General features: G+C 35.6%; 2 protein-coding genes across 3 annotated transcripts; both read left to right on the top strand.

Annotated features, from left to right (window-relative positions):
• Positions 1-10: 10 nt before the first annotated feature.
• LOC115955261 (ATP-dependent DNA helicase 2 subunit KU80) lies at positions 11-7636 on the top strand. Of its 2 annotated transcripts, none has more exons than XM_031073330.1 (12): positions 11-94; positions 603-695; positions 791-842; positions 1230-1361; positions 2098-2501; positions 4850-5136; positions 5250-5445; positions 5572-5778; positions 5936-6103; positions 6193-6516; positions 7091-7235; positions 7367-7636. In XM_031073330.1, the coding sequence occupies exons 1-11, from the start codon at positions 80-82 to the stop codon at positions 7208-7210; spliced, it is 1998 nt and encodes a 665-aa protein (XP_030929190.1). In that variant the 5' UTR covers positions 11-79; the 3' UTR covers positions 7211-7235; positions 7367-7636. The 2 variants fall into 2 exon arrangements, with proteins under 2 accessions (XP_030929190.1, XP_030929189.1); XM_031073329.1 differs by having other exon boundaries at positions 7105-7235.
• A 9820-nt stretch (positions 7637-17456) lies between these two features.
• Positions 17457-18698, top strand: LOC115955262. The gene is made up of 2 exons (XM_031073331.1): positions 17457-18381; positions 18481-18698. The coding sequence occupies exon 1, from the start codon at positions 17482-17484 to the stop codon at positions 18379-18381; it is 900 nt and encodes a 299-aa protein (XP_030929191.1). The 5' UTR covers positions 17457-17481; the 3' UTR covers positions 18481-18698.
• Positions 18699-18791: the final 93 nt, after the last annotated feature.

Here is an 18791-nt window from a genome sequence, read left to right on the forward strand (position 1 = left end):
TATTCTCATTTCCAAACCCAGCTTCCTCACCAAGCTTTCACTCTGTCTCTCTCTCTCTCTCTCTCGCTCTCTCTCGTCAATGGCTCGAAACAAGGTAAATTATCAGTCCCCATTTAGCTTTGCAATTTCTTCATTTTTTCACTTCTCCACTGAAAATTTCTGCTTCTAATTCCTCTTCCATTTGTTACAAATTTCAATTTTTACGTTTACCTTTTTCTGCTTCAAATAACTATATAGTCTGTGATCATTTTCTCTTTTTTCCCTTAAATTTTGTGTCTGAAGCTATTAATTTTTTTTTTTTAATAAATTTTATGCGTGTCCAAGCTGGTTTTACTTTCTACATTTCACTGGAACTTTGTTAATTGTTACCTTTCCCTCTCATTTGTTGCTTTCATTACTTTCTGTTTCTATATTATATGATCTAATTTCACTTATTTTAGTTGTTTGTCGCTTCCATTATGCTACTCACTTTAGGGTTTAGGGTTTAGGGTTCTAACTTTTAAGTTTAACTCACCAATTTATGAAAATTCATTCAAATTTGATGCTTCTCACCTTTTATACGTTGCTTGTTTGTGTGTGTATATGTGTTTTTGGGGTAATAGGAGACATTACTATTGTTGCTCGATGTGGGACCGTCGATGCACAGTGTTCTTCCTGAAGTTGAAAAGGTCTGCTCCTTGCTAGCAGAGAAAAAGGTATTGCTATTTGTGACTCTGCATTTTTATTTTTTTTTACCTTTCTGACGCACTGTGGGTGCATTGATCTAATAGTCTTCCTTTTATTTGTGCAGCTTATATACAGTAAATATGATGAAGTGGGTGTTATTTTGTTTGGAACTGAAGGTATGTTTTGGATTTCTAATGGATTTTTTGGGCAGTTGATGTAAATTGAAATTAATTCACTTCATGATTCATCACTTGAAACACGGGGAAACTTTTATTACAATTTGTTAATTATGTGTAGTAAGAAAAGGTAGCATTGGAATTTCCTTTGTTATGTTCTACAGGTGTCTAGGCTCATAAGTCGTAACATAGAGTAACTTTAGATAAGGAAGAATCGACAACTTACTTGAGTTTCTGTTGGTTTATTGCTGATTTATTGGGGTTGTCTGCATTTTAGTAGTTTGCATATGTTTAGGAACTTTTTTTTTTAGGTTGGGGGGGGGGGTGTGGGGGGAATATTACTTGTTAAGAAACGTTACTTAGTGATAGTACCATTGGAATTCTCAGACACAAAAAATGAGCTAACGAAAGAAGTCGGTGGATATCAAAATGTAGTGGTGTTACGAGATACCAAAGTTGTTGATGGAGATCTTGTTGAAGCTTTACAACAGCTCCCTCGGGGAACTCGTGATGGTGATTGTATCCTTTAATTTTTCTAGATTTTATGTTTTGAAAGTTTATGCTTTGCTAGTGTGTCAAACTACTATCATCAATGTTTTCATTTTTACCACGTCTGCCTTAAATATTTTCATTTCTTGCATTGGGTTAAAAAAATGTGGTCTCTTTTCTTCTTCTGCCCACTGCAATTCCTTTGCTTCTAGGAGAGTAAAACTTTAATCACACATATTTCTGGCGAGATTTTTGTGTGACATATACTTGCATGTAATTATATCCTCTTTTGTTTATATATACACATGTATAAATATGCGTGAACAAAGTTCATGAATTCTGTCAAATACTGTGCCTGCATTTTGATAAATAACTGTGCTTTAACTTTAATATCAGTTAAAGGTTGTATGTTTTATGATTACTATATATATATATATTATCATATCTTTTTTCACTAAGCTTATGTATATTAGTACATATTCATTGTGATGGATTGTGGTGAACTTCATCTGAAGCTGAGGGAGATGCTTCTTTCGTGTAATTGTGATACACAATTGTTTTAGGAAGTTAATCTAAGTCAATAATTCATGCCATCAACTTTTGGACAAAGTGGCATCTCCAGCCCCCATAACTATAGGTTGGTGGGTGTGATCATGGGTGCAAATATTGCTAGGTGTATGAGTTAATTGTTAAGCAAAAGGGCAATTCATATCTGCTGGATTATGTGCTCAATAATATGTTCTTGGCACCTTGACTTTGTTGGTAGTTCTTGATGCTATTATTGTTGGGATGGATATACTGATAAAGAAGTTTGGAGAAACAGACAAAAAAAAGAAACGTATTTGCCTCATAACAAATGCACTGTGTCCGATTAAAGATTCATTTGAAGGAACAAAAGAAGATCAAGTCATTACCATAGCTGAACAATTGGCTAAACATGGTATGGGAATGGAAAGTATAGTTGTGAGGGGAAGGCTTGCCGGGGATGCAAATAAGAGAATAATGGAAGAAAATGATGTTCTATTGAATATATTTTCACAGAAAACATGTGCAAAGTTGGTGTATGTCGAGAGTCCAACATCATTGTTTGGTGCGCTAAGAACTCGAAATATATCTCCAGTTACAATATTCAGGGGTGATCTTGAACTCAGCTCCAAAATGAAGATTAAGGTGAGATATTTGGTGTGTTATACAAGGAATTGTCTAGCATGTAATATTCCTATTTTCATTTTTGATAATCATTGAATGCTACTATTTCCTATCCTAAATTACTTTTGCACATTATATTGAACTTGATAAGTTGATATTTCACACCTCTCAATAGTTATCTGTGGGCTCCACTTGTCATCAAATCTGCCATTGGATTATCGATCCTTGGGTGTCATGCGATCTTAACTGTTGTCCAACCCATATCTCACATTTTATTTTCTATATAAGATAAGTGATGTAAACCTAAATTTCGAGCTGTACATGGATGGGACTGGGGAGCTGTTGATCTGCAATCAACCTGATTATTAGTAAGCATCACAAGCATGGGAAGCACATGGTTTGACATTGTACCCTGAAAACTGAATTCCAAATTTCAAGTTGTGCATGAATGGGACAGCTGTTGGTCTCTTATCAACTCAGTAACTGTCAAGCATGGGAAGCTCACGTAATTGAACATTGGACTAGCTGAGAAATGAATTCTGCAAAATGCTGTTGTGGGTGTAAAAGTACTATAATCTATCCAACAGTAGGTGTAGTCTGGTCTACATGCATGAAATTTGGGATGGTAATTATTTTTGTTAACAAGGAAACCCCCACCCCCCCCCCCCCCCCCCCCCCCCCCCCAGCACGGAAAAAAAGAAAAGAAAAAAGAACAGCCCCGTTTTTTGTATTTACTTTATTTCCCTTTTCATCTCCATGTATAGGCATTTGGCATTTGCTGTCATGACTTGGTACTACATTATTGGAAATTGTAGGCTGCTCCTATATGACTCTGTCCATCTAGCTATGTAATCACAAATTGTTGTGTATACATGTCTTAGTTCTTCTTAAAAAGTAGTAATAATTAACAAAATTGTTCCTCCTGTATACTTGAATTGCATGATAGAATCTGTCATTATCTTTAGATTTTCTTTTACAAATTAGACACTTTCGGTACTTTTAGCATATTATGGCCCTGTGCTATGTTTTCGATATGGTTCCCTTGAGTTTATATATGTTTTATTTTATCTTTTTAAGTGATATCATCAAAATATGTTACTGTGAATTTGATTGCTACTTATAAAGGCCCAATGGAGCTGTCCTCATTTTCAGGTAGTTTATGCATTTTTTTTAGATTATTAACCATATTGTCACTAAAGTGCATTATTTTGATTTGATACCTGTAATTTTGTTACAAAGTGAAGTTGGGAGTGCATTATGTTATTCTTTGAACTGATAGAGGGTTAATGTGAAGTGCACTATTTGTGGCCATATATCGCAGTTAATTTTAGCTATCAGCATATTGTTTTGACTTTCTGTTTGGTAATGGAGGTGCAGTGTACAAAATTAAAAAAATGTGTGATTGGGTATTAAAACAGATTTATAATGAGAATGAGTTGAAAAGAAAGCATCTGGAGATTGTGTCTGAAAGAGATCTCTGGAAGATCGGAAACATTAGACAATGAAGCCCTTGTTTTGATTTAGCATGTGTCAGAGCATATAAGCTAGATATATGTAATTATCATTCATTTTTACCTATATAAAATAAATAAATAAAAAGAAAAAAGAAGCTAGATCTATGTGCTATCTTTCATCTCAATACCAGGTGCTGTGTTAGCAAATTGAACAAGGGTAGAATAGCAAGAACCAGCTGAGGTTATGTTGTATATTAGGTAAGAGTTCTACGTAGAGAAGTATTCTCCTTCCCTCGTAGGTTAAAGTGGTAGTTGCTTCCCATATTTGGCCGACAAGAGAATGTATTAAGCCATCACATGGGTTGGTGGCAGTCTTGTTACAGACCATCTATAACACAAGTGTCAAACTTGTTTAAAGCTGGATGGATCTTGATTTTCTACCAAGCACCTAGCATCTGGTGCAACAACCTAAAAGTTTCCAGAGTTAATCACCTTGCTGTGACTCATGCTTTTGGTCTCCAATCACAGGCTTGATGCTTTTAAATTTTAATTTCAGTGCACTGACCTGCTGTAAGGAACCTGTCTCTCCACCACCCCACCCCCCCCCCCCCCCCAAAAAAAAAAAGAGGACAGCATGTCCCTGCACTAGATTTTATCGCATGCTGCATTGTGGTATTACGGGGCCTTGTCAAGTTTTCTACCTTTATGCATAACATGGTTAATTGAATTTCTGAGGTTTCGATGGCAATTTGTTGCAGTTGCATATATATTCAAATGTGATTATTGTAAGTCTATGCCTTGTGTTTATAGTCTCTTGCCCAAAATTTGTTGTTTCATATTCTTAAAACTGTCCTATGCTCTTTGTACGTGTATATAAAAGCATACCAAAGTTATCAATTGTTAATTGATATCCAGGTATGGGTGTACAAGAAAACGTCAGAAGAAAAATTTCCCACTTTGAAGAAATATTCTGACAAAGCACCTCCAACTGATAAATTTGCCACCCATGAGGTCAAAGTAGATTATGAGTACCGAAGTGTTGAAGATACTAGTAAAGTTGTACCTCCAGAAGGAAGGATTAAAGGATATCGTTATGGACCTCAAGTAGTTCCCATAGCACCTTCAGAATGGGATGCTGTCAAGTTCAAACCAGAAAAGAGTGTAAAACTTCTAGGATTTACTGATGCAAAAAACATATTGCGGTACAACTTTAACTGCTTTGACTTGCATACATATAATCCTTTTGATTAATATTAATTGGAGTGATAACTTTTGATTTGCCTTTTCTTTTTTCTTGACCGCCGTGAATATCAAGACATTATTACATGAAAGATGTCAATGTTTTCATTGCTGATCCGGGCAATACAAGGGCAATTCTTGCAGTTTCTGCCCTAGCAAGAGCGATGAAAGAGAAAAATAAGGTGGCAATTGTGCGTTGTGTTTGGAGAAATGGGCAGGGGAGTGTTGTTGTGGGGGTTCTGACACCCAACGTTTCTGACAAAGATAATACTGTAGGTTTTAATACACATTCTTACTGGATCTTGTTATATTTGTTAATTTGTACATCTCTGCTTCTCATTTATTGATGGTTTTCTTTCTTGGTTAATTTTGCATGCTTGGTTGTAATTGCTGGGCAGCCTGATTCCTTTTACTTTAACGTGCTTCCCTTCGCTGAGGATGTTCGAGAATTTCAATTTCCCTCCTTCAACAATTTCCCGGCATCATGGCAGCCTAATGAACAACAGCAAGAGGCTGCAGATAATTTGGTCAAGATGCTTGACCTGGCACCATCTGGCAAAGAGGAAGCACTGCAGCCTAACTTTACACCAAATCCTGTTCTGGAGGTACTCATTCTTGCAAATCTTCTGTCTTTATATATTAGTTTGACATAGAGTGCAAATGAACATGGCCTATGATTATTAAGTATTTACAATTCTACCCAATTCAATATGCTGTGCTGGTTTTCTACTTGTAACTAATACAGGTGTTATATATTGTCAGCGGTTTTATCGTTATCTTGAATTGAAATCAAAGCACCCAGATGCAGCTGTACCTCCGCTTGATGAAACTCTCAAGAAGATGACCGAACCTGATCCAGAAGTACTTTCTCAAAACAAGTCTGTTATTGATGCATTTCGCAGGAATTTTGAACTGAAAGAGAATCCAAAGGTCATTTTTACTGAAGCACTTTCAAACAAAGAAAATATGTTATGCTGTGAAATTAATAGTCGCTAAATCTAATTTTATTTGGCTAGCAGCTGAAGAAATCAACTCGGCGATTTTTGCAAGAAAAACCATCTGGATTGAAAGAGGGAGAAGGTTGTGGCGACATTGCTGCTCAACCTGTTGATTCCATTAAAGATACATCTGTAGTTAAGGTTGAGAATATTGGGAATTTGACGCCTGTACAAGATTTTGAAAACATGATGTCATGTAGAGATGGTCCAGAATGGATTGGTAAGGCAATCAAGGATATGAAGAAGAGAATATTTGACTTGGTGGAGGACTCCTTTGAGGGGGACAATTATCCTAAAGCACTTGAATGTCTAGTTGCCCTTCGCAAGGGTTGCATCCTTGAGCAGGTACCTCCCTTCCAACTATATTTCTTCTGAACCCCAATTGATTTCAACTATGGTTTGATGATTATATATATATATATATATATATATATTTTATTTTATTTTGAGAATCTTATATATATATAACTTTAACTTTTTACATTTTTTTGGCCAAACAATTTTGTTTCACTTGGATAATGGTTAAAAGGCTATCTTTCAGTGTTCCTGCACAGCCATATTAAATTTAAAGCTACAGTTACAGCTCTGTTATTTTGAGTTGTCTTGTGCTTGCTACCCTAGTGAACAAATTTTGGCAGGTGGACTACTAAAAATATATTTGCGAAAGGTAGCATGAGGTTAACAAAAGGGCAGTGATCTTTTTCAGTTTTATAACTTTTTTCTTTTCACAATAATTTGTCTGTAATCCCTCCCATGTGTTATTTAAGGAGAGAATTCTCTCAATAGATGTATGTATACCTTAATTGTGTATGCTTAATAGCCTGGGCAACTTGGTGATCTCTTGGTCATATTTTGCATGTATTTTGATGACTATGAACTATGGTTACACTTATACCAACTACTTACGAATTTCTATAAGTTTTTCCTATGCAGGAACCAAAACATTTCAATGATTTTCTACACCATCTTTGTAAATTCTGCCAAAAGAATAACCTTAATTGTTTCTGTGAATTTCTTGCATCCAAAGAACTCACCCTGATCTCCAAGACAGAAGCCATCGACAGGTTTTGTACTACCTTTTTCCCTGTTGTATTCAATTTTTGATTGCATACTAACATTTCTATTCTTGTCCTTCTGTATTATTCTCGTTTCTTGTGGCCGCTAATTTATTCTGTATTTATTTTTTCCTAAGCAGTGAAGTTACAGATGATGAAGCTAGAAATTTTCTGGTTAAATCAGAGCCAAAAACTGTGTGAGGACTCAAGTGGATCTCCGTTCTTGTAGTTTTCTACCATGTTGATGCTAATCACATTTGTGTATAGACGCCCAAGTTTTGTTAAGAAAATGGGGATTAAATTGTAAATGTCCCTCAAATCTTCAATTTTGGAATCTGCTTCAACCATGAAAGCTTTTTATGGAAACACATAATGAAGATGAATGTTTATAATTATTTCCTTTTTCTTTATCTTTTTTGGGTCCACAAGACTCATCTGGCTTGTTGATGACATAACGGGAGTCTTCTCCCATCCCCAAGACAACCATTCCTTGTCTAGCGCCATGTCCATAACTTGCTTTGGTAACTTTCTTAGAACTATGCAAGCTCATTTGTTTGTGGCTTTCAAGTTACAACCTTTCTGGGCCTTGGTTTTTAACATTGAGGGAATGATTCCAATTTCGCCCATCACTTTTGTTTTAACCCAATGGTTACTTTCCCTCTTTTGTAATCTGGTGCTGCATGCTTTGTTTGTTTTATAGAACAAGTAAACGAAACAGAATCCAGTGATGGTGAAGGAGGGAGGTAATTACCAGGAGCAATAAGAAGATGAGTTTCATCAACCCCTTCCCACCAAGCCATGGAAATTAAAGCATATAACAAAAGCGTTTTCAACCCTAGCAGAGCAATCACATAACAATAGTCATCGTTAGAGCTAAATCAATCACTTGAATGATAGAAAAGATTCATGTGGATTGAGCTAAAGAGAGATGCTACGTCCACAATATTTATTTTCACAACAAATCACAATTGGTTAGTTGTTAATAGTTTAAATTTGAACCTAACGCTAAGATTACTTTTTTGCCTCAACAATAACAACCAGTAACAACTTGCCACTTAAAACTTGTTGTAAAAATGTTGTGGACATATCATTTCACTTGAACTAAAAATTGAATGGAGAGAGAGATATGGCTACTCTTTTTGGGTTTGAGGGAAACAAAAACAGTTGAGTTGTTGGAAAATGAGAGTGTGTGAGAGGGAGGGATACTTACTGGAAATATTATTTAATGGAACTCGACATCCGTGTAAATTTTTTTTATTAATATATATATAGACTATATAATTCATATTTCAATTTCTGATAACAACACAAATTTAATGATTACAATGAATTCTTACAAATAATTTATGAGTAATCTACAATCATTCACTCAACCTTTGCGAAAGAATTATGAAGAAAACTTCAATGGTTTGATAAACCAGCAGAAAGAATCACACCACAACCAGATTGGCACAAAGAGATTGCCCAAAAGATTTTGTTTTTGTTTTTCCTTGATTTAAGAAGCTTGGATAAAATTGACAAAAACTGAAAAATAAAAGTATATATATAATTTTCTTTTTATATTAAAAATAAAAAATAAAAATAAAAAAAATAAAAAAACAAACAAACAAACTTGAGAGAGTAAATCAACACCGAGAGAGAGAAAGAGGACAATGGGTGGCCCCACCAACAGTAAATTGATAGTTATACGGTAAGTTGGTAGCATTTGGGGAAACAACATGACAATCGGGTGTGGAAACTAAATCAACAAGAGCTTGGTAAAAAATGTTGTGGCATATTGAGAGAGAGAGAGAGAGAATATACCTAATTGGTATTGGTAGGCAAAATAAAATGTGATGGTAACAATGATTAGGGGAAGAGCAAGGCTAATAATGGATGGCTAGAAAAACATGTGAAGAGGGGGGATTTTTGGGGTGGGGGGGGTGGGGGAGTCAAATCGAAAACAATTTTAGTTTGACTTGCATTTTCAACCAAGTCAAACACCCAAATATTTAGAAAACACTTTACACTGAAACAAACTAGGATGATCAACGACTTTGGTCATAATTGAATATCACATAATGTTCAAGACAAAAATTTCACAACTTACAAAATTAGCAAATTATGATTGGTGCAGCACCATTTTCACTTAAACCCACCACTCACGAAACTTTTATTATACACCAATCATAGCATGCTATTGCTATCTCTCTCTCTTTTTTCTTTTTCTTTTTCTTTTTTTTTTTTTCCGAATAAAAAGTATTGTTGCACAAGTAAGAAATTACAAATTGGAGGCCAGGCACCTTCAAAAGAGAGGAGATTGCAGAGCAATCAAAGAATTGCCTAGCAAAAGAATTTTGGAGAGACTATTAATCCATTATCCTAGAACACAGCCGGGGGGGGGGGGGGGGGGGGGTGGAGGGGGAGGGAAGGGGAACTCAAAAGGTTTGGAAGTTAAATATATAATTAGTGTACTATTACCACTTCCTTCTAGAAAATTGTTATCTTGCCTTCCAAATGATTCAGAGTTAGAATCGAGAAAAGAATGAATTCTTGCCTTTGCTCAGACTCTATTTAAGGAAGACATTTTTCTTCTTTTAAGAACAGCACAAACTATTCAATAGTACCAAGTTACCAACAAATATATTATCATCCTATCAACCAAAAAAAAAAAAAAAAACAGATAGATTCTCAATTTTAGGGACCCACTTGTTGCCAAACCAGATCATCTTGGCTATATTACAAAATTTGATTTAGTGTAGGGTTGTTTCTTCCTCCCCTCTACACGGGGCAGTTTAATTCTGAAAAATGGCCCTGAATAGCAACTTTAGCCCTCGTGGAGATTGTGTTTGTGGCAACTCTCCACAACATGCTATCTCTAGTGAAATTTTTTGTCACTATCATGTATATGGGCCATGTGGCCCAATAATTTAAAGAGGTACTGACCGAGGCACAAAGAAGCTACAACTTTTTTTTTTTTTTTTTGGTATTACAAGCAAGCCATGAATTATATTGACCACACACTCAACACATTCTACGATAAGGTCTTCCACTTTTGTTCATTTCATATGCATAAAGGTAGAATAGAAACGTTATGATATGCTTTTTGTTGCATGACACATGATATCAGAGCATAGTCTTATGAGATAGCCCCTTCCCTATTGCAACAAATTTCTGCATACTCTAGAACACATTAACCAATCTAGTTAAATTTGCAGCACTATAAGAACGTTGAAATGTTGTAATTTTTTTGGATTTGGCTGCACCAATATCTAGCCTTTGTTTCTTTTGCAAACCATCAAATTATCATGAGCATGGAAAAAGAAACAACTTGCTGGACCAATGCAACTTGAGAGTGGAGCATGTGGCCTACACGTGAGAGTTCAAAAATTTATTTAGAGAGAGCAACTTGCGAGATGTAGGCCATGTGGAAGGGTGTGGCCATGTGGGTGCGATGAGGTGAGAGCTTGCAATTTGTGGAATCCCACATCACCTGGGTGTGGAAAAGACCTTGTGTATGGGTTGAATATCCATCTTTGTGCTTGGAAAAAAAATAAAGCCATAAGGGGCATGGGCCCTAAAACAGACAATATTGTTGACATGGGGATTGGGGCATTACAATTGGTATCAAAAAGCCAAGAGACATGGGCCATGTAGATGGGTGTGGGTGTGAGGTGCGATAATGTAAGGGTTTGCAATTTATGGAATCCCACACCACCTAGGTGTTGTAAAGGGGTAGACCTTATATGTGAGTTGAATATCCAAAATATTAACAACGCTTTTTCCCTTACTTTTTCCTTGGGAAATTTAGTATTGTAGGAAATTCAGTTATTTGAATCACTTGCAATACCTTTCCTGTACCCACAATATATACATCTCATTCCCACGTATTCTACCATTGGAAGATCAAATACACCCACCTTAAGAGTGTGAGAGTTGGGCATTCCTTTATGAGAGCCAAACACCTTAGTTTCCATACACTCATCCCTTTAACCATTGCCAAATCTTTGAGAGGAGATTAGTTCCTTCACACCCATCTTCACCTTAGTGTTGTGAGTGTTGTTTGTACCTTTAGGAACCATTGGGACTTAACCATCTTCAGTCGTGGAGGCTTAGTGGTGCAATCAGGTGGTGTTGTGGGATCCGGAAAGCTAGTTGAAGATAAGAGTCCCAAAAAGTCCATTGGTATTTAGAGCTTGGAGGGCTCAAGTGCATTGGGTAGCTTAGCCTTGGAGCGCATTTGTGAATTTGTGTACTACAACTGATTTACTGGTGGATTTTTTCTAGCTAGGAAGACTGTAGAAAGGTTTTTACACAAAGTACTCCAGTTTTCCTCTTAGATAACACACCAAATTTTATCTTCGTTTGCATACTCTTTACCATTTGCCCTTTACATCATTCAATTGAAGAAAATAAAGTCAATGCATGTTCGGCCATGAAGAAGAATGTGGATAAAAAGTATCTCTTTTGGTATTACTATTTTTTAGATCAATATGGTGATAAAAAGCAAATTTAATTTGGGTAGGAATTTGAAGATGAGGAGGCAATAACAATAAGTAGGGAGTATAAACTTGAGAGAAAATGTGCATAGCTGGTGCATTTCTAAGATTTTACTAATTGTATGTGGGCTTCTTCAAAAGCTTTGATGCTTTATTATCTACATCTATGAAGTTAGAAAAATGGATGTCTATTATACAAAAAAAAAAAAAAAGGAAAGAAAAGAAAAAGAAAAAGAAGAAGAAGAAAGATTAAAAAGAAATAAAACCGTTCCCCTCCTTTCAATGAGAATCATCATTTGATATTTACTTTCTTAACTTAAACTAATGACATCTTGAGTCTAATGAACAATTATCTTTGTTTTATAATAATAATAATAATGAAATTTATGAGTGATAAATGAATTCAAAAGATTGGCTTTATTAGCTTCTAAATGCGTTACTAATTACCAAAAATTTTAATCAACACTAGACATGAAAGATTTGACGTGTATATAAAACCGAAATCTAGTGCACATACATGACCATTTATTTAAAAGTAACTCAAATTCTTAATGAATAAAATGGCACATGGAAATCTCTTTTATTACACATTCATAAAGCTATATTTTTTGCTTCTTACTTTTGCATGAGGTCGAAATCACTAGTAGATATAATACCTCTTATCTCTGGAACTATGATTTCACTTTCTATGAGAGGTGAACACCATTTAAAACCTTGTGTAGCGACCCTAATGAGCTCTACAACTATCATGTTAGTGAACCACAAGAAAGAAGTAAGATTCACTTGTTAAATCGTGTTTAGTCATTTTTACTAACTCCATATTGATGGGAGTTGAAACATTGATAGCTTGTTTTTTTCGTAGTCCTAGAATGGGCCTACAGTACATGATAGTTCCAAATCTCAGTATCATTTCCATTTCTAGCTTTCTTGTTTATGTGTATCACTGGTTCTCTTTTGTTTTTTTTTTTTTTTTGGGGGGGGGGGGGGGGGATAAATTTGAGGAAAATAATTAAAAAATTAGGGTTATTTTTCTTAAGAGTAAATGAACAAAAAATTATGGCTTATCATTTTGCTTTTTTGCTTTCATTATAATTAGGTCATAATAATTAAAAATGTTAACCTGGAGATATTTTTTATCTTGTGTTCTCAAGAATTTAATAGTTTTATTTTATTAATTTTTCTCATAATTTTTTTCTAGTATACTATTCCTAACACAATTGATAATATTTTATTCAAGATTAAGTTGATTGGTAAAATCATAGTAATGCAAATATTTTTGGCCTAGTTTTCTCATTCAATATTAAGTGTATATATTTGTTATTGTTTATTTTTATATTTATGTTCATACATATGTTCATGTTAAAGTTTGTAAAAGCGTTTATGTCTACACATATATTTTGCATGACTATACATTTGTGTTTATGACCATCATTCTTTATTCTAATTTGTAATAGATTTTTTTTTTTTTTTTTTTTTTGATATTTGAATGAAGTGAAATCCGATGTGGAGTGTTTTTGAAAAGTGAGCATGGAAAAAAAAAAAAAGGTTGTTATGTTTAAATAGTACAACCTAAAGTAAGCTTAATGTTTACAAATTTTGCAAAAAACTAGTTTAACTTTTTTACGAAGGGAAATGTTAACCATTATCCTAATTAAGAACTATTTTTAGAAACATTTTACATTACTCCTGAAACTGTTGTTGACAGCTTTGAAAGGTAAAATTAGAATGATAAAACAATAAATGTTGTTGACAACTTTTTATATTTCCCATGAAAATGGTGTCAACAGCTTTTTATATTTCCCATAAAAATGATGTCAAAACTTTCTTATTATGGTTTATTAACAATTGCCTTAAGGGCATCCGTTAACATAGCCTGTTATGAAAATCCAAATCTAGTTTTAACTTTAAGGAAGGGAAAAAATGAAGGAAAAAATACGATAAAGTCACTCTATAAGTCATACCTCAGATCTTTAGAGTTGGAACGAGGCTTATGAAGATGGCAACAATTAGGAATAGGCTACCAAACACATAAAAGAGTCTTGAAAGGTTAAAGTTCATTTGCATAAGTAATAAAAGAAGCAATAAAAGTTTCACATTCCCACTTCTCCTGAGGATCTGAGCTAAATCAGATTTCTCAGTTTCCTCGTAGATCTGAGGATTCATTTTGTGAATGAATAGCACAAATGCGGCGAAAATGGCCAACTGGCCTTAAAAACCAAACAATCTAGTTAGTAGGCGAGACTTAGAAAGATATTTGGTTAATAGCATCTCGAGCCTCAGAGGCTCGATTTTAGTCTCAAAATCGAGCCTTTGAGCCTCGATTTCCTTGTGTGATCTGGCGTAAAATGGTCCACCTGGAAATCGAGTCTTATAGACTCGATTTCGACGTGAAAATCAAGTTTCTAACAGTCGATTTCCAGCTGGAAAACGAGTCTCACGAACTCGATTTTTGAGTACAGTACTCTTACTTTATTCGTCTGATATCTGGTCATGTCAAGCACAGCTCTAACGTGCCTTTGCTGCACAGCTCTAGCGACTGGTCATGTCAAGCACAGCTCTATAACTGCAAAGTCAAGCACAGTCAAGCACAGCTCCGTGCCTTTGCTGCACAGCTCTAGCGTCTGGTCATGTCAAGCACAGCTCTATAACGTGCCTTTGCAGTTTGCACAGCTCTAGCATGTGCCTTTGCAGTTTGCACAGCTCACTCATTGTAGGTTACATTCAGTTGTCTGGCTTATAGGTACACACATGCACTACCCACATCCTTCCTCTCACTCATTTTCATTTCAGCATAAAATTCTGCATCTGGCTGTGCTGTTTTACTCTCATTCAAATCTCACCCCATTACAAAATTCAAATCAACTCACCCCACATCCTCATGTCAGGTAAGGTTTCTCAATCTCTCTAATTGTTAGTTTCATATATAAATATAATATATATAATATATATATATATATATATACATATATACATATATATATATATATATATTATTAGGTTTTTTTATGGGTATGTGTATCATGATTAATTTTTTTTGTTTGGTTTGATATTGTTTTTTATATTTTTGATAGAATGATTTGAAGGTTTGTAATGGGGTGAGTTGTGTGTTTAGTTTTTTTATTTTATTTTTTTTTTAGTATAATTAATGATTTTTTATTTTTTATTTTATTTTGGAAAAAAATGATAATGATTGGGTGTGTTTGTATGTGAATATGCAAATGTGGGGTTTGTAAGAAGTTATATTTGGAAGTGTATATATTTGCTAGGATTTTATACAAAGTAAAAAATTTATTTAGGTATATATTTGTATTGTTAGGCTTTTATCATGACTAATTTTGCAAGTTAGTGTATATAATTTGCTAGGATTTATACAAAGTAAAAAATATTGTAGATATATATTTGTATTGTTAGGCTTTTATCATGACTATTTTTGCAAGTTAATGTATATATTTGCTAGGATTTTATAGCAAGTAAAAAATATTGTAGTTATATATTTGTATTGTTAGGGTTTTATCATGACTATTTTTGCAAGTTAATGTATATATTTGCTAGGATTTTATAACAAGTAAAAAATATTGTAGATATATATTTGTATTGCTAGGCTTTTATCATGGCTATTTTTCTTGTTATTTGGTTTGATATTTTTATTTATATTAGTTAGAGCTGAGTTGAAATTTTGTAATAGGGGTGAGTTTTGTTTTTAGTTTTTGTATTTGTTTGAGTACGAAATGATAATGATTGAGTGTGTTTGTATGTGATGTGGGGCGAGTATATGCAATTGTGGGGTGAGAATTTGTGATTTTTGTACTTTGAGTAGATAGAAAAGGTTTTGTAATTGATGTTAAATGAAAAAAAAAATATGTCGCTAACATATTATACTTGACTCTTTAATAGGTTCACAACATCTGAAGAATATTGATATAAATGTATACTACGGTGGACCTCTTAACAATCCTGGGGGGATTGAGGGATTTCCATTTACAGGGCCGGGTATCCAATGCTACCCCATGATGATACGTCGTAAGTTGATGACGTTGAATGATTTGAAGTTGAAAATAATGGACGAATTGAATTTGAACTCTGCTTGGTATGACATCAAGATTATTTATCGTTACCCACAAGAAGTCCTACATGAATGGATAAATTACGGGTATATGGCGATTAAAGAAGACAAACATGTGAAGATGATGTTTAATAGGATCCAGAAAATGCCCCAAGTAAATGCTGCTGAGTTGTACATAAGTTCAGAGCCGCTTGCGGAAGTTGATACTGAGATGGTGCAACAAACAACTACGTCTTTACAATTTACAGCCCTTGATGATGGATGCACTGCAATGGGAGGGTATACAATGGGAGATTATATGCTCCCATCTCAAGATCATGTTGTAAATACTGGTGAAACCCTCCATTGTCAAGAGACACATTTAGAGGAGGATGACGAAGACGAAGACTATGTTGAAGACGAAGACGAAGATGAAGATCATGCTATGAATGATGGTGAAAGTATTGATGGTGTGGATGAGTACGAAGAGAGGATTGAATGAGGTGAGCTTGAGAACGATGTGGATGACCATGAAGTCGTTCCCCATTTTGAAGAGGAAAATATGGAGTTCCATGATGAAGATGATGCAGACGATGATATTGGCATCCAGCGTGATACAAATACGACCACTGGCTACAGACCTCCTGCCGACTCATTCTACGCAAATACTTGGGAAAATATGTTTGATCCTTCACGTCTATTAGAACCATTTGTTTGTACTTGGTAAGATGGGATGCATTTTTGTAAAGGATTGACTTTTGCAAATAAATCGGCGGTGAAACGTGCATTGACAATATACGCAGCAAATGATAATAGAAATTTTATAACCCGGAGGTCAAGCACCACAAAATTGTGCGTTGCATGCGTTGATGACAACTGCAAGTGGTATGTTGGGGCATTCAAGAAGAATAAACTTAATGGTCTGTGGGTGGTCACGTCTTATGTGGGTCCACACACTTGTATACCCTTTGGCCTGCAAAGAGACGGTAGAATGATGGATTCTAATTTTGTTGCATCAGAAATTGTGGAAAAATTGCGACAAAATCACACTGCTCGTATTGATGAGCTCTGGGAGATCATACGTACTAAGTATAATCATGAGCTTTCTTACTATAAAGTATGGGACGCAAAACAAAAGGCAATTGCTAAGATATTTGGGGATTGGGAGGAGTCTTACCAAAGGTTGCGGAAATTGTTGTTGGCATACTTGGATCAGGACTCAGGTACCAAGTACAGCTATCACACCATACCTAGGCCATACGAAGGTATTGCGGTACTTCACTATGTATATTGGGCATTTGCTCCATGCATTGCTGGATTCAAATATTGCAGGCCAGTGATCAGTATTGATGGGACTCATTTGTATGGTAAATACAAAGGGGTGTTGATGATTGCAATGGCAACTGATGCTAACCAAAAGGTTTTGCCTCTCGCCTTTGCTGTTGTAGACAAGGAGTCAGGGCCTAGTTGGGGTTGGTTTTTAGAGTGTCTTAGGACTTCCATAGAGCATGTCATACCTGAGGATGGCATTTGCATTATTTCTGACTGACATAAAGGTATCAAATGCGCCATTCGAGAGTGGCCTATAGGTGAGGACGGAAGAGAACAGGTATATCATCGATATTGCCTTCGACATGTTGCTAGCAACTTCAACACAAAATATAAGGACCCGACTTTAAAGGCATTGGCCTTGAAAGCTGGATATGCAACTCATGAAGCAAAATTCACGTCCATAATGCAAACCATTAAGGAGGCCGAGATTAATTTACTGAGGGGTGTAGACCCTACTGATCGCCACATCCTACGCTATATGCCTTACACATATCTAATGAGTGAGGATGTTGATAAATGGACCCAGTCACAGGATGGTGGAAGACGTTACGGGGCAATGACAACCAATATCTCTGAGTGTTTTAATGGGGTACTTAAAGGTGCCCGCGGTTTGCCCATTGCTGCAATGGTTGAGTTCACATGGTCCAAACTTGTTGCATATTTCTACGATCGACATGAAAAAATTCTTTTTGATCTCTCTCAAGGTAAGGTGTGGAGTGATTATGCAATGAAGATCTATAACAAAAATGAGCAGAAAACTGCAGGACACACTCTGAGGAATTTTAATCATGAAATTGGTGTATATCAAGTGGTTACCCCGTATAACGATCATAGAGGTGGAGGGGGAAACCACAGTCATGAAGTGCATGTAATTGAGCAAACATGTGGTTGTGGGAAGTGGCAAAACTTGAAGATCCCTTGTTCACATGCAATTAAAGTTCTTAAAGGTCTGCACCTCGATGCGACAAGCTATATTGACCCATGTTACAGTTTGAACAACGCCATTCAGACATATTCACATCATTTTGTGGTGCCAAAATCAGAGTCATTGTGGAGGGATGTTCGCGGACCACGATGGGTGCCTAACCCACAGCTGTTGCGGGGCAAAGGTCGTCCTGTGAAGTCAAGATTAAGGAATGAAATGGATGGGATACAACGAGAACGGGGAAGCCAGAGGGAAGATCCGGACTTGAGAGAGATTCAACCAAGGCAACGATGTGGAGTGTGTCATCAAGAGGGGCATAACCGCAGATGCTGTCCCAATTCCCATGGCGCTTCGACAAGTGGTAGTGCTGCAAACTAGGCAAGTGTTGTCACTGTTTTTATATAATATGCTCAGAATGTCATTTGGTTGTTGTTCTTCACATTTGGAAACTAACAACTGTACCTTCGTGGTTGTCAGGCGAGCGGAGACTGGATTTTTGAATGGCATTGTACGTGGGAGTTGTGGTTATGTTCGGTATGGACAAGTGCAGCAAATTCTATGTAGACTATGTTGTATCAGTATGGAAATGTTATAGGTGACTATGTAGAGTATGTTGTATCAGTATGGACAAGTGTTAGACGACTATGTTGTATTGACTTAGTTTTTATTTTGTTAATTGCTAAATATTGTGCTAATTGAACATTTGTTATCCATTGTACTCGTTACATGAATTGCGTTGTGCAGCTTTTGCCTGTAATGTAATGATATGAATTGCGTTGTGCAGCTTT

Source organism: Quercus lobata, chromosome 8 (assembly GCF_001633185.2).
Source record: "Quercus lobata isolate SW786 chromosome 8, ValleyOak3.0 Primary Assembly, whole genome shotgun sequence".
NCBI classification, from domain to species: Eukaryota; Viridiplantae; Streptophyta; class Magnoliopsida; order Fagales; family Fagaceae; genus Quercus; species Quercus lobata.

Coding starts and splice junctions, on each gene's coding strand:
- LOC115955262 (XM_031073331.1), top strand. CDS start 17,482: ATGCAAACCATTAAGGAGGCCGAGATTAATTTACTGAGGGGTGTAGAC.
- LOC115955261 (XM_031073329.1), top strand. Junction 1,362..2,097: donor GGGAACTCGTGATGGTGATT/GTATCCTTTAAT, acceptor CTTTGTTGGTAG/TTCTTGATGCTATTATTGTT. Junction 5,137..5,249: donor GATGCAAAAAACATATTGCG/GTACAACTTTAA, acceptor GTGAATATCAAG/ACATTATTACATGAAAGATG.